The sequence below is a fragment of the Bufo gargarizans genome, chromosome 1 (genome assembly GCF_014858855.1).
Source record: "Bufo gargarizans isolate SCDJY-AF-19 chromosome 1, ASM1485885v1, whole genome shotgun sequence".
Taxonomy (NCBI): Eukaryota; Metazoa; Chordata; class Amphibia; order Anura; family Bufonidae; genus Bufo; species Bufo gargarizans.
In genome coordinates this window covers 431227539-431246010 of record NC_058080.1, presented here as the reverse complement: position 1 = coordinate 431246010, position 18472 = coordinate 431227539, and the positions used below count along the sequence as shown (strand labels likewise).

General features: G+C 44.3%; 1 protein-coding gene across 2 annotated transcripts in view; it reads right to left on the bottom strand.

Moving 5' to 3' along the window:
* LOC122921762 (sialic acid-binding Ig-like lectin 13) overlaps nt 1-18472 on the bottom strand; it is an 84181-nt gene that overhangs the window by 58681 nt on the left and 7028 nt on the right. For both annotated transcript variants that reach the window (XM_044272000.1, XM_044271992.1), the window contains 2 exons: nt 17791-17894; nt 5781-6155 (listed from right to left, as the gene is read on the bottom strand). In XM_044272000.1, coding sequence (XP_044127935.1) covers nt 5781-6155; nt 17791-17857 — 442 coding nt within the window. In that variant the 5' untranslated portion in view covers nt 17858-17894. The remainder of the gene's footprint in view (nt 1-5780; nt 6156-17790; nt 17895-18472) is intronic.

Sequence of the window (18472 nt, the reverse complement as noted above, 5' to 3'; positions counted from 1 at the left end):
AATTTGGTGGTGCAGAAGTTCATTCACAACTACCCCGACATGTCAGAGCTGCTGCATAAAGTGCGGGCAGTCTGTTCGCGCTTCCGGCGTTCACATCCTGCCGCTGCTCGCCTGTCTGCGCTACAGCGTAACTTCGGCCTTCCCGCTCACCGCCTCATATGCGACGTGCCCACCAGGTGGAACTCCACCTTGCACATGCTGGACAGACTGTGCGAGCAGCAGCAGGCCATAGTGGAGTTTCAGCTGCAGCACGCACGGGTCAGTCGCACTACAGAACAGCACCACTTCACCACCAATGACTGGGCCTCCATGCGAGACCTGTGTGCCCTGTTGCGCTGTTTCGAGTACTCCACCAACATGGCCAGTGGCGATGACACCGTTATCAGCGTTACAATACCACTTCTATGTCTCCTTGAGAAAACACTTAGGGCGATGATGGAACAGGAGGTGGCCCAGGAGGAGGAGGAGGAGGATGAGGAAGAGTGGTCATTTTTAGCACTTTCAGGCCAGTCTCTTCGAAGTGACTCAGAGGGAGGTTTTTTGCAACAGCAGAGGCCAGGTACAAATGTGGCCAGCCAGGGCCCACTACTGGAGGACGAGGAGGACGAGGATGAGGAGGAGGTGGAGGAGGATGAGGATGAAGCATGGTCACAGCGGGGTGGCACCCAACGCAGCTCGGGTCCATCACTGGTGCGTGGCTGGGGGGAAAGGCAGGACGATGACGATACGCCTCCCACAGAGGACAGCTTGTCCTTACCCCTGGGCAGCCTGGCACACATGAGCGACTACATGCTGCAGTGCCTGCGCAACGACAGCAGAGTTGCCCACATTTTAACCTGTGCGGACTACTGGGTTGCCACCCTGCTGGATCCACGCTACAAAGACAATGTGCCCACCTTACTTCCTGCACTGGAGCGTGATAGGAAGATGCGCGAGTACAAGCGCACGTTGGTAGACGCGCTACTGAGAGCATTCCCAAATGTCACAGGGGAACAAGTGGAAGCCCAAGGCCAAGGCAGAGGAGGAGCAAGAGGTCGCCAAGGCAGCTGTGTCACGGCCAGCTCCTCTGAGGGCAGGGTTAGCATGGCAGAGATGTGGAAAACTTTTGTCAACACGCCACAGCTAACTGCACCACCACCTGATACGCAACGTGTTAGCAGGAGGCAACATTTCACTAACATGGTGGAACAGTACGTGTGCACACCCCTCCACGTACTGACTGATGGTTCGGCCCCATTCAACTTCTGGGTCTCTAAATTGTCCACGTGGCCAGAGCTAGCCTTTTATGCCTTGGAGGTGCTGGCCTGCCCGGCAGCCAGCGTTTTGTCTGAACGTGTATTCAGCACGGCAGGGGGCGTCATTACAGACAAACGCAGCCGCCTGTCTACAGCCAATGTGGACAAGCTGACGTTCATAAAAATGAACCAGGCATGGATCCCACAGGACCTGTCCGTCCCTTGTCCAGATTAGACATTAACTACCTCCCCATAACCATATATTATTGGACTCCAGGGCACTTCCTCATTCAATCCTATTTTTATTTTCATTTTACCATTATATTGCGATGCTACCCAAAGTTGAATGAACCTCTCCTCTGCCTGTGTGCTAGGCCTAAATATATGCCAATGGACTGTTGCAGTGGTGGCTGACATGAAGCCTGATTCTCTGCTATGACATGCAGACTAATTCTCTGCTGACATGAAGCCAGATTGTCTGTTACGGGACCTCTCTCCTCTGCCTGGGTGCTGGGCCTAAATTTATGACAATGGACTGTTGCAGTGGTGGCTGACGTGAAGCCTGATTCTCTGCTATGACATGCAGACTGATTCTCTGCTGTCATGAAGCCAGATTGTCTGTTACGGGACCTTTCTCCTCTACCTGGGTTCTGGGCCTAAATTTATGAAAATTGACTCTTACAGTGGTGGGTGACGTGAAGCCTGATTCTCTGCTATGATATGAAGACTGATTCTCTGCTGACATGAAGCCAGATTGTCTGTTACGGGACCTTTCTCCTCTGCCTGGGTTCTGGGCCTAAATTTATGAAAATTGACTCTTACAGTGGTGGGTGACGTGAAGCCTGATTCTCTGCTATGATATGAAGACTGATTCTCTGCTGACATGAAGCCAGATTGTCTGTTACGGGACCTTTCTCCTCTGCCTGGGTTCTGGGCCTAAATTTATGAAAATTGACTCTTACAGTGGTGGGTGACGTGAAGCCTGATTCTCTGCTATGATATGAAGACTGATTCTCTGCTGACATGAAGCCAGATTGTCTGTTACGGGACCTTTCTCCTCTGCCTGGGTTCTGGGCCTAAATTTATGAAAATTGACTCTTACAGTGGTGGGTGACGTGAAGCCTGATTCTCTGCTATGATATGAAGACTGATTCTCTGCTGACATGAAGCCAGATTGTCTGTTACGGGACCTTTCTCCTCTGCCTGGGTTCTGGGCCTAAATTTATGAAAATTGACTCTTACAGTGGTGGGTGACGTGAAGCCTGATTCTCTGCTATGATATGAAGACTGATTCTCTGCTGACATGAAGCCAGATTCTCTGTTACGGGACCTCTCTCCTCTGCCTGGGTGCTGGGCCTAAATTTATGACAATGGACTGTTGCAGTGGTGGCTGACGTGAAGCCTGATTCTCTGCTATGACATGCAGACTGATTCTCTGCTGACATGAAGCCAGATTCTCTGTTACGGGACCTCTCTCCTCTGCCTGTGTGTGTGCTGGGCCTAAATATATGCCAATGGACTGTTGCAGTGGTGGCTGACGTGAAGCCTCATTCTCTGCTATGACATGCAGACTAATTCTCTGCTGACATGAAGACAGATTCTCTGTTACGGGACCTCTCTCCTCTGCCTGGGTGCCGGGGCCTAAATATCTGAGAATGGACTGTTCCAGTGGTGGGTGACGGGAAGCCAGATTCTCTGCTATGGAACCTCTCTCCAATTGATTTTGGTTAATTTTTATTTATTTAATTTTTATTTTAATTCATTTCCCTATCCACATTTGTTTGCAGGGGATTTACCTACATGTTGCTGCCTTTTGCAGCCCTCTAGCTCTTTCCTGGGCTGTTTTACAGCCTTTTTAGTGCCGAAAAGTTCGGGTCCCCATTGACTTCAATGGGGTTCGGGTTCGGGACGAAGTTCGGATCGGGTTCGGATCCCGAACCCGAACATTTCCGGGATGTTCGGCCGAACTTCTCGAACCCGAACATCCAGGTGTTCGCCCAACTCTAATGACTGTACATCGCAGTGATCCTCCTCAGTCAGTGGTTGGCCAAGCAGGCTTTTCCTTCCATTTCTGGCAAGTGAGGACTGGACAGAGAGTGCAGAGAGGCGGGAACTGGAGCAGGAGCGGAATGACAGCAGAGGGGGATCAATGGAGGTACACCTCTAAAAATGTATCCATGGAAAAGTAAAGTATAATGTAAAAAACCTTTATGACTCTGTCTTGTTGTTTCTAAATGGTATCTCCCAAAGAAGGAGAGCCATCTTGCTAGTGCCAGCTATTGGAATGAGTACCCTATGAGTTAAAATTCTTTTTTTCAGCAATTCTTGGAACATGACAGCAAAATAGCCAAGCTATATATCCACCCAGAGAGAACTATATTGGGGGATTTGACCTTCATCAGTATGGAGTAGGATTATATTTTCCTTGTCATGATCCAAGACTTGCTAAAAAAAACTAAACACTTACTTATTAGGGAGTCCCTTCCAAAAGTTGGTGGTAACAACATGGTTCTCTACCTGTGGGAGAACCTCTTTATGCAAATGCAGTATTTTTCTATAGAGCATTGCTAGTAAGTCTATATACAAAGGAGAGAGAGTTCCTTCCCAAAAGCTCCATCGAAAGGGGCTTCTTATGAGTAAATTTTCAACTTTTTAACAAGCCTTGGAACACAATAAGGGAAATGTAAGGTAAACGTTGGAGGTCACTCTCCGGAAGCACAGTTATAGAAACTCCAAATTGCAACCTATCTTCCAACACCACTCTGGTTAGTAGGTACCCCTAGGTGTTCATCAAAGCCCACTGCAAAGTCAAGTGGAATTAGCTGTAAGAAACCTAGGTTACATCTGTGGAGTAAGGCAACAGAAAACTGGGGCAAGCTCATAGGAAGAAGACCTTACCTGGTGACCAAAATAAAAACTGAAAAATAATCAGCTAGCCAGGGTCAAGACCAGACGAGTCAGTAGTGGCATAATCAGCAGACAAGAGGTTAATTAGGATCCAAGCTAAAGTTAGTCTACAGAGCATATCAATCAAGATTGGGGAATGAGAACTAAGCATAGCAGGGTAAAAAGGAGTCAGGAGAATCACAAAATCACAGGCACTGATGAAGAGTCAGTGCCGGATCTAAATCCTAGCCCTCTGATAAGACACTGAGCCAGAGGTCTGACTTGTCTTATCTCTCTAATAGGCTCACCAGATTGGCTCTACGTGCAGCCAAGCGAATGGCACATGCATCACCACTGATCTCCTCCTGCACCACCGCACGGATGGGAGTGGTAGCTCCTGGGTTTTAGAGACAGACACCACCAGATTGTGGCCAGGTAGGTATATGACAGAACAATAGCCAAGCTAAATATCTGGCATACGTGGCCTCTCACTCAGCAAGCGAGAATCATTCCAAAACAGCTTGTCTAAAAATTGATGCATGGCTTGACTATTTTCTCTTCAGGAATCTTGTGTCTGTTTAGTTCTAGAAAGAAGTTGAGTATGTGGCATTTGGACTTATCCCCCATAATTGGTGGTGGTACTGTGGTGGTACTGTTCGTGTTTTTGGGTGTCTGGACTGTTTTAGGTAAATTTGATGATCAATTTGCAGCTTGTGTGACTTGCAAATTTGATTGATTTACTTATTTATTTGCTTGTTTTTTAAACAGATTAATTGACATTACTTTCTATATTGGCAGACTAAATAAAATAGGAAGTGCAGCCATGTTAGTTCTTACTTTTGAAGCAAAGTCATCAACAAATGCCCATTTGCCATATTATCAGACTGGTTATTAAGGGCCCTTTACAGAGTCCGAGAATCCGGCAGATAATTGCTAATGAGCGTTCATAGAAACTTTCATTAGCAATTATTTGGCGGTGTAAATGTGGTGTGGGTAATAGACGAACGAGCGAAACATACATTCATCGGATAACAGATCATTTGAGCGGACACTAAAATCGTTGTTTGCCGGTAGCAGATCGCGCTGTGTAAACACCCTCTGCTGCTGGCAAATAAAGGTCTCTTTAAACGGGACGACGCAGCAGGTGAGTTCCTTCCTGACAAGCCCCTGATTATCAGTGACGGAGAAACATTTACATGCCATTGCCCGTCCCCATACAGACTTGTTATTTGCTGTCTGCACAATCTGCTGCTGGCAAAAGACGATGTTTGTGTTCACACAAATTATCTATTAAGCGAAGAATGATCGTTTTGCTTGTTCATCGGGTAATCGGCAGCACCTTTACGCTGCCAGATAATCTCTAACAAGGGTTCCTATGAATGCTTATTAGTGATTTTCTGCCAGATTCTGTATAGGGATGAGCGATGGCATTAGCGATCACTCCTCTCCATACTGTGGAGGAGACTGCTGCATGTAAATGAAGAGGTCTCCTTTACTGATGAGCAGGCTATTGCCGACAAGGAGCGATTCCTTCCCGATAATCGTCTGCTGTATCGTCCCATGTAAAGGGACCTCTAGAAACCACAGACATAGATCACAATTATCTGAGATTATATGGGGTTGTTACTGGCGGATTCCTGCACATTGTCTCACACTTACCAGTCACAGTAACAGAGGTTTTTCTTTCTCGGATATAACCATATTTTACGTTACTGTCTTTGCTTTCTTCAAATCTAAAGAAATATTCCCCCTCATCATCTCGTCTGGCGTCAGTTATGGTCAGGGTGCAGTCTCCGGAATCTGGATTTCCAGTCAGATGGAAGTTTGGTTTTTCCACGGCACTAGATTTATCATTACTGGCTAGGAAAGAATCTGAATTGGGATCTCTCCAGTATCCAAAGGAATTACTGAATGTATTTCTGCCATCAGCAGTGAATTTACAAGGAATCGTGACGCAGAGACCCTCCTGTACCCTGACACTGGAAGCCACTTCAATAGAATAACCTTGAAGATGTATGACCTGGCTTGAGATACCTGTAGAAGGATAAATGACAGCATTATTACTAGTATCGAATGAATCAAAGTATCTGAAGTAGACTTTGATATGAATTTCAGGAAGAATTTGATTTGCATGGAAGCCAAATTTCCTTGCGCTTCGTAGTAGCAAATCAATTTTTCCTGAAATGGCGTAAAAAAGAAACAAAATACATACTCACCTCATCCATTTGAGCACAAAGATGCCGCGGCGGCCATCTTTATTGAAGATCCCACCCGAAATCTCGTGTGCGGTATGATGTCTCCATGCTGGCCAGCGTGATGATGTCATTTCCCACCACACAAGATTTTGCATGGGATCCTCAGTCAAGATGGTCGCGGGAGCCTCTTTGGGCTCAAACAGATGAGGTGAGTATTATGATTTTTTTTAACGCCTGAAACAACTAATTTTTCATCTCAGATGCAGCGATCAGCAGTGAATGCGGCATCTGAGGGGTCCAATGATGGGGGACAACGCAATCACTGTTCTCCATCATTGCGCCTGCTACTTACAGAGAAATGCACTAATAGATGATATGTAATAATTAGAGATGAGTGAAGCTATGAAAACTTTGATTCACAAAGAAATTTGCTTTGTAAAGAAATTCATCACAAAGCAAATTTCTTTGTGAAATTTGGCGAAGCAGCCGAATCAAAGTTTTCATAGCTTCACTCATCTCTAATTATTACTTATCATCGATTACATGTATCACATAATCCACATGGATATTGACCAATAAAGGACACAATGCTTCATTTATTTATTGTGGTAATAAATTAAAACTTAAAGGGGACGGCCCATCTGGGACATTGATGGCATATCTCTAGGATATGCCATCAATGCCAAATACAGTCATGTGAAAAAATTAGGACACCCTTTGAAAGCATGTGGTTTTTTGTAACATTTTTAATAAAAGGTTATTTCATCTCCGTTTCAACAATACAGAGAGATTAAAGTAATCCAACTAAACAAAGAAAACTAAAGAAAAGTCTTTTCAAGATCTTCTGTAAATGTCATTCTACAAAAATGCCTATTCTAACTGAGGAAAAAGATAGGACACCCTCACATGTATTCCCTCTTAAATTGGCTCAGATCTCACACAGGTATATCACACCAGGTGCACATAATTAGTAGATCGTTACTCTGCATGTTGAATGAGGCTTGCCCTATTTAAACCTCAGACATTTAGTTTGGTGTGCTCCTGACTGTTGAAGTGAGAGTGAGCACCATGGTGAGAGCAAAAGAGCTGTCAGAGGACTTCAGAAAAAAGATTGTAGCAGCCTATGAGTCTGGGAAGGGATTTAAAAAGATCTCAAAAGATTTTGAAATCAGCCATTCCACTGTCCGGAAGATAGTCTACAAGTGGAGGGCTTTCAAAACAACTGCCAACATGCCCAGGACTGGTCGCCCCAGCAAGTTCACCCCAAGAGCAGACCGCAAGATGCTAAAAGAGGTCTCCAAAAACCCTAAAGTGTCATCTCGAGAACTACAGCAGGCTCTGGCTACTGTTGATGTAGAAGTACATGCCTCTACAATCAGAAAGAGACTGTACAAGTTTAACTTGCATGGGAGGTGTGCAAGGAGGAAACCTTTGCTTTCCAAGAGAAACATCGAGGCCAGACTGACATTTGCCAGAGATAAAGTTGACAAAGACCAGGACTTCTGGAATAATGTTCTTTGGACAGATGAGTCCAAAATTGAATTATTTGGACACAACAGCAGAGGACATGTTTGGCGTAAACCAAACACAGCATTCCAAGAAAAGAACCTCATACCAACTGTGAAGCATGGAGGTGGAAGTGTCATGGTTTGGGGCTGCTTTGCTGCAGCAGGACCTGGTCAGCTCACCATCATAGAATCCACGATGAATTCTACTGTGTATCAGAAGGTGCTTGAAGAACATGTGAGACCATCAGTTAGAAAATTAAAGCTGAAGCGGAACTGGACCATGCAACATGACAATGACCCAAAACATACTAGTAAATCAACCAAAGATTGGCTGAAAAAGAAGAAATGGAGAGTCCTGGAATGGCCAAGTCAAAGTCCAGATTTGAATCCCATTGAGATGCTGTGGGGTGACTTGAAAAGGGCTGTACGTGCAAGAAACCCCTCAAACATCTCACAGCTGAAAAAGTTCTGCATTGAGGAGTGGGGTAAAATTTCCTCAGACCGATGTCGAAGACTGGTAGATGGCTACAAGAACCGTCTCACTGCAGTTATTTCAGCCAAAGGAGGTAACACTCGCTATTAGGGGCAAGGGTGTCCTATCTTTTTCCTCAGTTAGAATAGGCATTTTTGTAGAATGACATTTACAGAAGATCTTGAAAAGACTTTTCTTCAGTTTTCTTTGTTTAGTTGGATTACTTTAATCTCTCTGTATTGTTGAAACGGAGATGAAATAACCTTTTATTAAAAATGTTACAAAAAACCACATGCTTTCAAAGGGTGTCCTAATTTTTTCACATGACTGTAGGTGTGAGTCCAACTTCTGGGATCTGCTTCTCTCTAGAGAACCGGACCCCAAAGTGAAGGAGAGCGCACCACCCACACTCGGCTTGAGCCCAACTATGTTCGGAAGTCCCATAGCTGTGACTGGAGAGCACACTGCGCAAGCGTGGTCACCTCTGCATTCACCATTATGGTACTTCTGGAAATAGCCAAGCGTATTTTAAAGACAACTATAGCAGTAAATGGGGGGTGGCATCGCATGCATGGCTGATCTCTTTTTACTTCAGGAGTTCTATTCTGGAGATAGGAGTGGGTTCTAGATGTAGGATCCCCACCTATCTGACATTGATGGCATATCCTACCGCCAAGACCAACTTCACCCGCACCTACTGTGTCCTTCTCCCATACCATGTAGATTGTAAGCCCTCATGGGCAGGGCCCTCTCTCCTTCGGTACCAGTTTGTAACTTGTCTTGTTTATGATTAGTGCAATTGTCTGTATTATGTATGTATACCTCTTCTCATATGTACAGCGCTATGGAATGAATGGCGCTTTACTAATAAATAATAAATAATAATATTCTAGTGATATTCCATCAATGTCTTGTAAGGAAACACCCTTTAAACCAGGGGATATAGAAACATAGAAACATAGAATGTGTCGGCAGATAAGAACCATTTGGCGCATCTAGTCTGCCCAATATACTAAATACTATGAATAGCCCCTGGCCCTATCTTATATGAAGGATGGCCTTATGCCTATCCCATGCATGCTTAAACTCCTCCACTGTATTTGCAGCTACCACTTCTGCAGGAAGGCTATTCCATGTATCCACTACTCTCTCAGTAAAGTAATACTTCCTGATATTACTTTTAAACCTTTGCCCCTCTAATTTAAAATTATGTCCTCTTGTAGCAGTTTTTCTTCTTTTAAATATTCTGTCCTCTTTTACCTTGTTGATTCCTTTTATGTATTTAAAAGTTTCTATCATATCCCCTCTGTCTCGTCTTTCTTCCAAGCTATACATGTTAAGGTCCTTTAATCTTTCCTGGTAAGTTTTATCCTGCAATCCATGTACCAGTTTAGTAGCTCCTCTCTGAACTCTCTCCAAAGTATCAATATCCTTCTGGAGATATGGTCTCCAGTACTGAGCACAATACTCCAAATGAGGTCTCACTAGTCCTCTGTAGAGCGACATGAGCACCTCCCTCTGTCTACTGGTAATGCCTCTCCCTATACATCCAAGCATTCTGATAGCATTTCCTGCTGCTCTATGACATTGTCTGCCTTCCTTTAAGTCTTCTGAAATAATGATCCCTAAATCCCTTTCCTCAGATACTGAGGTTAGGACTGTATCACTGATTTTATATTCTGCTCTTGGGTTTTTACGTCCCAGGTGCATTATCTTGCACTTATCAACCTTAAATTTTAGTTTCCAGATTTTTGACCATTCCTCTAGTTTTCCTAAGTCCTTTTCCATTTGGTGTATCCCTCCAGGAACATCAACCCTGTTACATATCTTTGTGTCATCAGCAAAAAGACACACCTTACCATTGAGGCCTTCTGCAATTTCGCTGATAAAGATATTAAACAATATGAGTCCCAGAACAGATCCCTGAGGTACCCCACTGGTAATAAGACCTTGGTCTGAATATACTCTATTGACTACAACCCTCTGTTGCCTGTCCCTCAGCCATTGCCTAATCCATTCAACAATATGGGGGTCCAAGCCCAAAGACTGCACTTTATTGATAAGCCTTCTATGTGGGACAGTGTCAAAAGCCTTACTAAAGTCGAGATAAGCGATGTCTACTGCACCCCCTCCATCTATTATTTTAGTCACCCAATCAAAAAAATCAATAAGATTAGTTTGACATGATCTCCCTGAAGTAAACCCATGCTGTTTTTCATCTTTCAATCCATGGGATTTTAGATGTTCCACAATCCTCTCCTTAAGTATGGTTTCCATTAATTTCCCCACTATTGATGTCAGGCTCACTGGCCTATAGTTGCCCGATTCCTCCCTACTACCTTTCTTGTGAATGGGCACAACATTTGCTAATTTCCAATCTTCTGGGATGACTCCTGTTGCCAGTGATTGGTTAAATAAATCTGTTAATGGTTTTGCTAGTTCACCGCTGAGCTCTTTTAATAGCTTTGGGTGTATCCCATCAGGCCCCTGTGACTTATTTGTATTAATTTTAGACAGTTGACTTAGAACCTCTTCCTCTGTAAAGACACATGCATCAAAAGATTCATTAGTCTTCTTTCCTAACTGAGGTCCTTCTCCTTCATTTTCCTTTGTAAAAACTGAACAGAAGTATTCATTGAGGCAGTCAGCTAGTTCTTTATCTTCTTCCATATACCTTCCTTCTTTTGTTTTTAATTTGGTAATTCCTTGTTTTAGTTTCCTTTTTTCATTTATGTATCTGAAGAATGCCTTATCGCCTTTTTTCCCTGACTGAGCTAATTTCTCTTCTGCCTGTGCTTTAGAAGCTCTTATAACTTGTTTGGCCTCTCTCTGCCTAATCTTATAAATTTGCCTGTCATCCTCGTTTTTTGTTTTTTTTTATAATTCCTAAATGCTATCTTTTTGTTTTTAATGATTTTGGCCACTTCTGCTGAGTACCACAGTGGTCTCTTCCTTTTTTTGCTTTTACTGACAAGCCTAATGCAATTTTCTGTTGCCTTCAATAGTGCCACTCTTAAGTAGTTCCATTTCTCCTGGACTCCAATGAAACTGTTCCAGTCTGATAGGGACTCGTATACCACTAATCTAATTTTAGAAAAGTCAGTTTTTCTAAAATCTAAAACTTTTGTTTTTGTGTGGTGTGACACAGTCACTGTACTTATAGTAAACCACACTGACTGGTGATCACTAGATCCCAAGCTTTCCCCTACAGTAATATCAGATACCAAATTCCCATTTGTGAATACTAAATCTAAAATGGCCTCCTTCCGGGTTGGCTCCTCCACTACTTGCTGTAGAGATAATCCCAGTAGGGAATTTAGAATATCTGTACTCCTGGTAGAACTAGCTATTTTGGTTTTCCAGTTTATATCTGGAAGATTGAAGTCTCCCATAATGATAACTTCCCCCTTCAATGTCATTTTAGCTATTTCCTCAACTAGTAGATCATGTAATTCTTTGACTTGGCTAGGTGGTCTATATATCACACTTACACGAGTTACCTTATGATTATCAAGCTGCAAGGTAACCCAAACTGACTCTAAATTGTTCTTGCTAACTTGTATCAAATTAGATTTTATGCTATCTTGCACACACAGGGCCACCCCTCCCCCTTTTTGCCTTCTTTGTCTTTCCTGTATAGAGAGAACCCTGGTATTTATATATCCCAGTCATTACTCCCCTTGAACCACGTCTCAGTAACAGCCACTACATCTATATTCTCAGATGCCATTATAGCCTCAAGTTCATTGATCTTATTCCCTAGATTGCGAGCATTTGTAGACAAGACTCTGAGCTTGTCATTTCTTAACCTTTGTGCTACTGGCCTCTTCTGGCATTGATCTGGGGGGTAGTCGGACTGCTGGATTATCACTCTTTTGCCCCCCTTTCCTAGTTTAAATACTTCTTAGCAAATACTTGGAACTGTTCACCGAGGACATTCGTTCCCTTGAAAGAAAGATGCAAACCATCTTTCTTGTACAGTTCTTTTCCATTCCAACAAGAGCTTACATGAGACACAAAGCCAAACCCTTGGTTCAGACACCATTCACCAAGCCATACATTGCCATATCATAGCTTCAGGGGGTTCATCTGTAAGAGTGTTTGATGTGTGATGGACTGTGGCTCGCATAAGGGAAGCATGATGGCTGAATGGCAGACAGTTTTTTGGCATTGTACAGGGATTTGAGGATACTGTATTTTTCATGGGAACATTCTGGTTGGAAAATAATAGTTGAAATTTGAAAAAAAGTGGTCGTCACTGGTGTTAAATTCCTCTGAGGCTGCAACAATTATTAATTCACCGTACATAAAAGAACAAATAAGTATGTGGTTGGAAGTAGATTACATGGCCATTGGATATCAATTTTAAAGCAGGCCAGTATACTATAGGCCACAAAAATTATGCATTCAGTGTACAGAAATGAACACGTAAGTATGTGGCTGGAGGTAGATTACATGGTCATTGGATATCAATTTTACAGCAGGCCAGTGTACTACAGGCCCCAAAAATTATGCATTCAGCGTATATAAAAGGACAAGTAAGTATGTGTCTGAAGGTCTATTAGACGGTCAATGGATATCAATTTTACTGAAGGCCAGTAAAAATACAGGTGAAATACATATGTTTAAAATAACTAAAAATAAAAAATTTGATTAAAAACATGGCTAACGAAATACCCCATCTTGAAAAAATCCCTAATGATAATAGTTAAAACACGTGGTTGTCACAGGTGTTGAATTCCTCCTGAGGTCCTAAACATTAGGCATTCAATGGACAGAAAAGGCTTTTTATGCCGCTGTATTTACTTAAGACAGGGACCATTATTTGTTCTGGGTGGTGGTGGATATTTGTGGGCTGTCAAGAGTAAATTCAATTAAACGTGGTTGTCACAGGTGTTGAATTCCTCCGAAATCCATCCCTAATTCATTTTTAGAAATGTGAGGTAGTCCACACTGTTGTGAGCTAGGCGACTGCGCTTATCGGCCACGATCCCCCCTGCTGCGCTGGACGTCCTTTCAGACAGGACACTGGACGAGGGGCAAGCCAAGAGTTCCATGGCAAATTGTGCCATCTCGGGCCACAGATCAAGCCTGCACACCCAGTAATCCAGGGGTTCCTCGCTTCTCAGGGTGTCCACATAGGCTGTTAACCCGATGTAGTCGGACACTTCTCAGTCTAGGCGTTCCCTGAGGCTGGATCCATGGGGCGGCTGTCGATGGGTTGACTGCAAGAATAATCTCATATCCGAAGTGACCAACACATCTTCAAATCGCCCTCTTCTTGCATGTGCTGTTGGTACCCGCAACTGTTTCTTTGTGAATAGAAATTCCTCTGCAAGTGCCCGCAAAAGCAGAATGCAGCATTTCTCAAAACAAGACCTGGAAGTGCTGCATTCTGACAGCCCTCTGTGATGCTGGTTACATGTCCGCCATTTTGTGTTTGTATCGTGGATCTAAGTACAATGCCATCCAGTACTGGTCCTTGAACTTTATGCTTTTTATATAGGAGTCCCTCTACAAACACTGGAGCATGAAGGCCCCCATTTGCACTAAACTGGAAGCGGTGGAGTGGCTTGGCTCCTGCTCATCGTCCAGGAGAATGTCCTCCTCAGTCTCCTCCCCCAGCCACAGACAACACCAGGGATCCCAGAAAAGCATGCTCTTCTTGCTCCTCCTCTGCCCCAGCACCATACTCCTGTGACTCCCCTTCAGACTCCTGTTGACTTGTTTCAGATCGAGTAGTCCCCCCTGGGAATTCATCCAGCATTGAAAGTTTCTCATCTTCCTGCTCCTGCTCCTTGACGGCTTGATCAATGACATGACGCAATGCATGATCCAGAAAGAAGGCGTAAGGTACAATGTCACCGGTACAATGTACTCTGGCTGCGACTGACCAGTTTGGTGATCGAATCAAATGGGCGCAGAAGTCTGCATGGCGCGGTAAAATAAAAAACAAGCTCCCCAGAACCTGTCCTGGCGCAGAGTTCATACAGGTAGTCGTTAACTGCATGTTTCTGCTGGAGCAGCCTATCAAGCATATAGAAGGTGGATTTCCATTGCATCGGGAAGTCACAAATCAAACGTCTGACGGGCAGGAGGTGTTGCCGCTGAACATCAGCAAGGCGAGCCATGGCCCTGTAAGATCTTCTTAAATGGCCAGCGATTTTCCTGGCCTGCCGCAAGACATCCTGGACCCCGGGGTATTTGGCAATGAATCACTGCGCGACTAAGTTCAGGACGTGTGCCATGCACGGCATGTGTGTCATTTTGCCCTGTTTCAGCACGCTCAGCAGATTGGCACCATTGTCGCACACCATTTTGCCAACTGTCAAATTGATCTGGGTTATTGGCCTGTGACTGCAGAGCTAAAAGCAGTGCAGGACCGGTGTGGCTCTTGACTTCCAGGCATAACAGCTGCAGCACAGCGTGGCAATGTCTCACCTGGCACGTCAAATAGGTTCTGGGGAGATTGGGGGGCAGCAGAAGAGGCGGTAGCAGTGGAAATGGAGGAGGAGATGGTGGATGGAGTAGAAGGAAGAGAAGAAGAGGCAGGCCTGCATGCAATCCATGGCAGTAACACCAAATCCACACGGGTACCACGGGTTGCATGCTTGACAGCCATCACAAGATTCACCCAGTGGGCAGTAATAGTTATGTACCTTCCCTGCCCGTGTTTGCTAGACCACATGTCTTTGGTCAGATGTATTTTGGCACCAACACTGTGTGCCATAGATACATTCACTTGCCACTGAACATGGCCATATAGCTCTGGGATGCCCTTCTTGGAGAAAAATTTCCTTCCAGGGACCTTCCATTGCGGTGTGCCAATAGCAACAAATTTTCTAAAGGCCTCTGAGTCCACCAGTTTATAAGGCAGTAGTTTTTAAACGGGCTAGCAGTTCCAACAAGCCAGTGATCAGTCGTTGGGCAAGAGGGTTATCTGTCGTCATCGCATTTTTACACTCGAACATTTGGGCCACGGAAGCCTGTCTTTTGACAGATGAACACGACGATGGCACGGTGGAAGGTGGAATGGACGAAAAATGGGAGGAGATAGGAGAAGGAGAAGAGGCAGGACGTGGCGCGCCGGGAGTGCGGATTTGTGGGTTCTGACGATGTTGCTCTCACTGGGCTCGGTGATGGGAGGCCAGGTGCCTTCTTAAGGCGCTCAGCCCTAGGTGAATGTTGGGCTTACCACGGCTTATGCGTTGATAGCACAGGCTGCAGATGGCAGCACTATTGTCAGTAGCTGACACAAAAAAAGCCCAGACTGCGGAGCCATGTGCCACCGTCCTGGGAGCGCCAGATGTGACCGTGCATGGTGGATGACTTACTCCAGATACATTTGCAGTCTGTTTTTCGTCTCATGTGCAATGTGAGTTCTTCCTGCTTCTCCTTCTTCTAACCCCAATCTGCTGCTCTCTCTCCCTCTGAACTCCCCTCCTCTTCCTCTCTTCTGGGAACCCACGTGACATCCATTGACACATCATCATCGTCATTTTCACCACCACTGACATTAGAGATCTCGGAGTAGGCAGCAACAGCAGGGACCTCCGTCCTTGGGCTGATCTGGGTACTGTTGTCAGACCGCTGGGTGGCGGCAGTTGCTACCTTCTCTTCCTGATCTGATGCCAAGAATGGCTGCGCATCGGTAAGGTCTGGGAATAGATGGGAAAATAATTCCTCTGACTCGAAAGGAGGGGCTATGGTGGTGGTGTCTTTGGGGGTGCACACAGCAGAGAGTGAGGAGGGTGCAGATACAGAGGATGAGGAGGGTGCAGAAGCGGAAGGCTGAGTGAGCCACTCAACCAACTCTGGTGCGTCCTTTGACGTAATCGTACGCACCTTCTCAAACTTCCCACTGGTGCACCTGCCTGACCCCTACCACCCCTGCGGAATGGCCTGCCTCTTCCTCTGCCTTTTATTTTCAAAATGACCCTGTGACAAAAGTCCCTATAGAAGAGCAGCATTTGTGGAAGCAGGTATATCTCAGGCCTTAATCAATATTTGGTGGAAGCAGGTGTACCAAACCCCTTAATCAATATTTGGTGGAAGCTGTTGTATCGCAGACCTTAATCAATATTTGGTGGAAGCCAGGATATCAATCCACTTTATCAGTATTTTGTGGAAACAGGTATATAGACCCCCATAATGAGTATTTTCTGGAAGCTGGTATATCAAACCCCTTAATCAATATTTGGTGGTAGCCGGTGTATCGCAGGCCTCAATCTATATTTGGTGGAAGCTGGTATATCACTCCCCTCAATCAATATATTGTGGAAGCTGGTGTATCATACCCCTCAATCAGTATTTTGTAGAAGCAGGTATATTAAACCCCTTAATCAGTTTCAAAAGCCTTTGTCCCCCTATCTAACTGCGGTATCTCAGCAGAACCGTACACAACTGCTGCACAATACAAATGCACTATAATACACTTTCTATGTTAGAAGGTATATTATAGGTATATCACACCACTCAATCGGTTTTTTTTGGGGCAACAGGTATATCACACCAGTTGCAATAAATTATTCCAATAGCGCTTGTCCCTCTATCTAGCTGTGGTATTTCAGCAGAACCGCACACAACTGCTGCACAATACAAATGCACTATAATACACTTTCTATGTTAGAAAGTATATTATAAGTATATTACACCCCTCTGTATGTCACATCTATCGAACACACCTATACCAGTCCTTAAACTGACTTTTGTGGCCCTATTAGCTAGTGTTTGGTGCCCCTAACAGCCTGTCCCTGCTCCACACAGCAACCTCTCCCTACACTGGCAAAAAACAGAATGTAAAATGGCTGCTAGATCAGGTTTATTTATAGGGTAGTGGGTGTGTCGATGTGCTGAAATGTCTCAATTGGCTGTCCTGTACCACCTGATGGTCAACAACCTGGCTCAAACGGATGATAACTGATGCAACAGGATAAATTTTTTCCTGGATCAGTTTTTTTCCTATTTCTCTTCTTCTGACGGATCAGAAGAACAGAAAGCTAAAAGGTGATGTGCACAAAGTTATGGTGATAGGCCGGTCACATTATTACTAGACCCTCAACGGTCACCTTTAATCTTTGGTGAAAACTGGCAACAGTGTTCCCTTTTCCTGCAGCACCACTATAGAAGAAATTAAGCATTACATATCGCCCACAATAACCTGTCATGCTGGGTCCTTCAAAGCAGGAGATGCTCTCTGTGGCTTTCCCCACTTTGAATACTAGATGAGGATCCTGAATAGGGGTCCTTTTTTAACACTATTACTCATTATGAATTACCTAGTAGGATTGTTAACATTTATTTATCTGCAGGCACCCTACGGTTTTTCATTATTTAACAAATATAAATATTGGCACTTCTGGGTACCAACCCAAAGCAGCACCTTAGATTCCAGATTCCTTCACCCATGTCTATAAAATGTGACAAGCACAGTATTTCCAATAACTTCATTGCATGTTTCAAAACAGGCCAAGATATCAGTACTTTGTACTTACCTTTCCAGAGGAGAGGCAGGATGACCACAAGACTGACCCACATGATGCTGTGCTTTATGTGCCTCATCTTGATAGTGAAATCACATATAGATGTAGGATAGGGTCTGTGGAATACATTAGAACTTAATTTTTTTTTGTCAAAATGTCCAATATCTGAGCCATGTTCACCCATTTTAGACAGCTAACTCTATAATTCTCCTCTGAACCTTGTTCAGTCTGGCTTGTACATTCTGTGTTCTATAAAAATTGCCCTTACAAACATTTCAAATGATCTCATGATGGAACAATGTAATGACAGCTACTCTCTACTGATTCTTCTGTATCACTTTCCAAAGTCTGACCGAGTAAACCACCAACTCCTACTTAGTACAGAGTTTCTAAGATCATTAAATATCATAGGAACAAGGTTCAAGCTAAGGATGAGCAAACCAGTTCAGACTGAAGAGGGTTCGGTACAAACTTTGCTATTTTTTGGATGCCAGACATTTTGGGGTTAATTTTGGAAGAATCCACTGAAATGTCCTGCATTGCCATTTTAGTGTACATGTCGTGGGAAAAAAGCATTAGGGAGGAAGAAGGGTTCTCACATGACCCTGAGAGGAAGTGGGGGGAGGGCTTGTCGTGATTATCTCCCCGACTAAGAGACATATTGGATGAGCCAATCAGAATTGCAGGAGGCAGG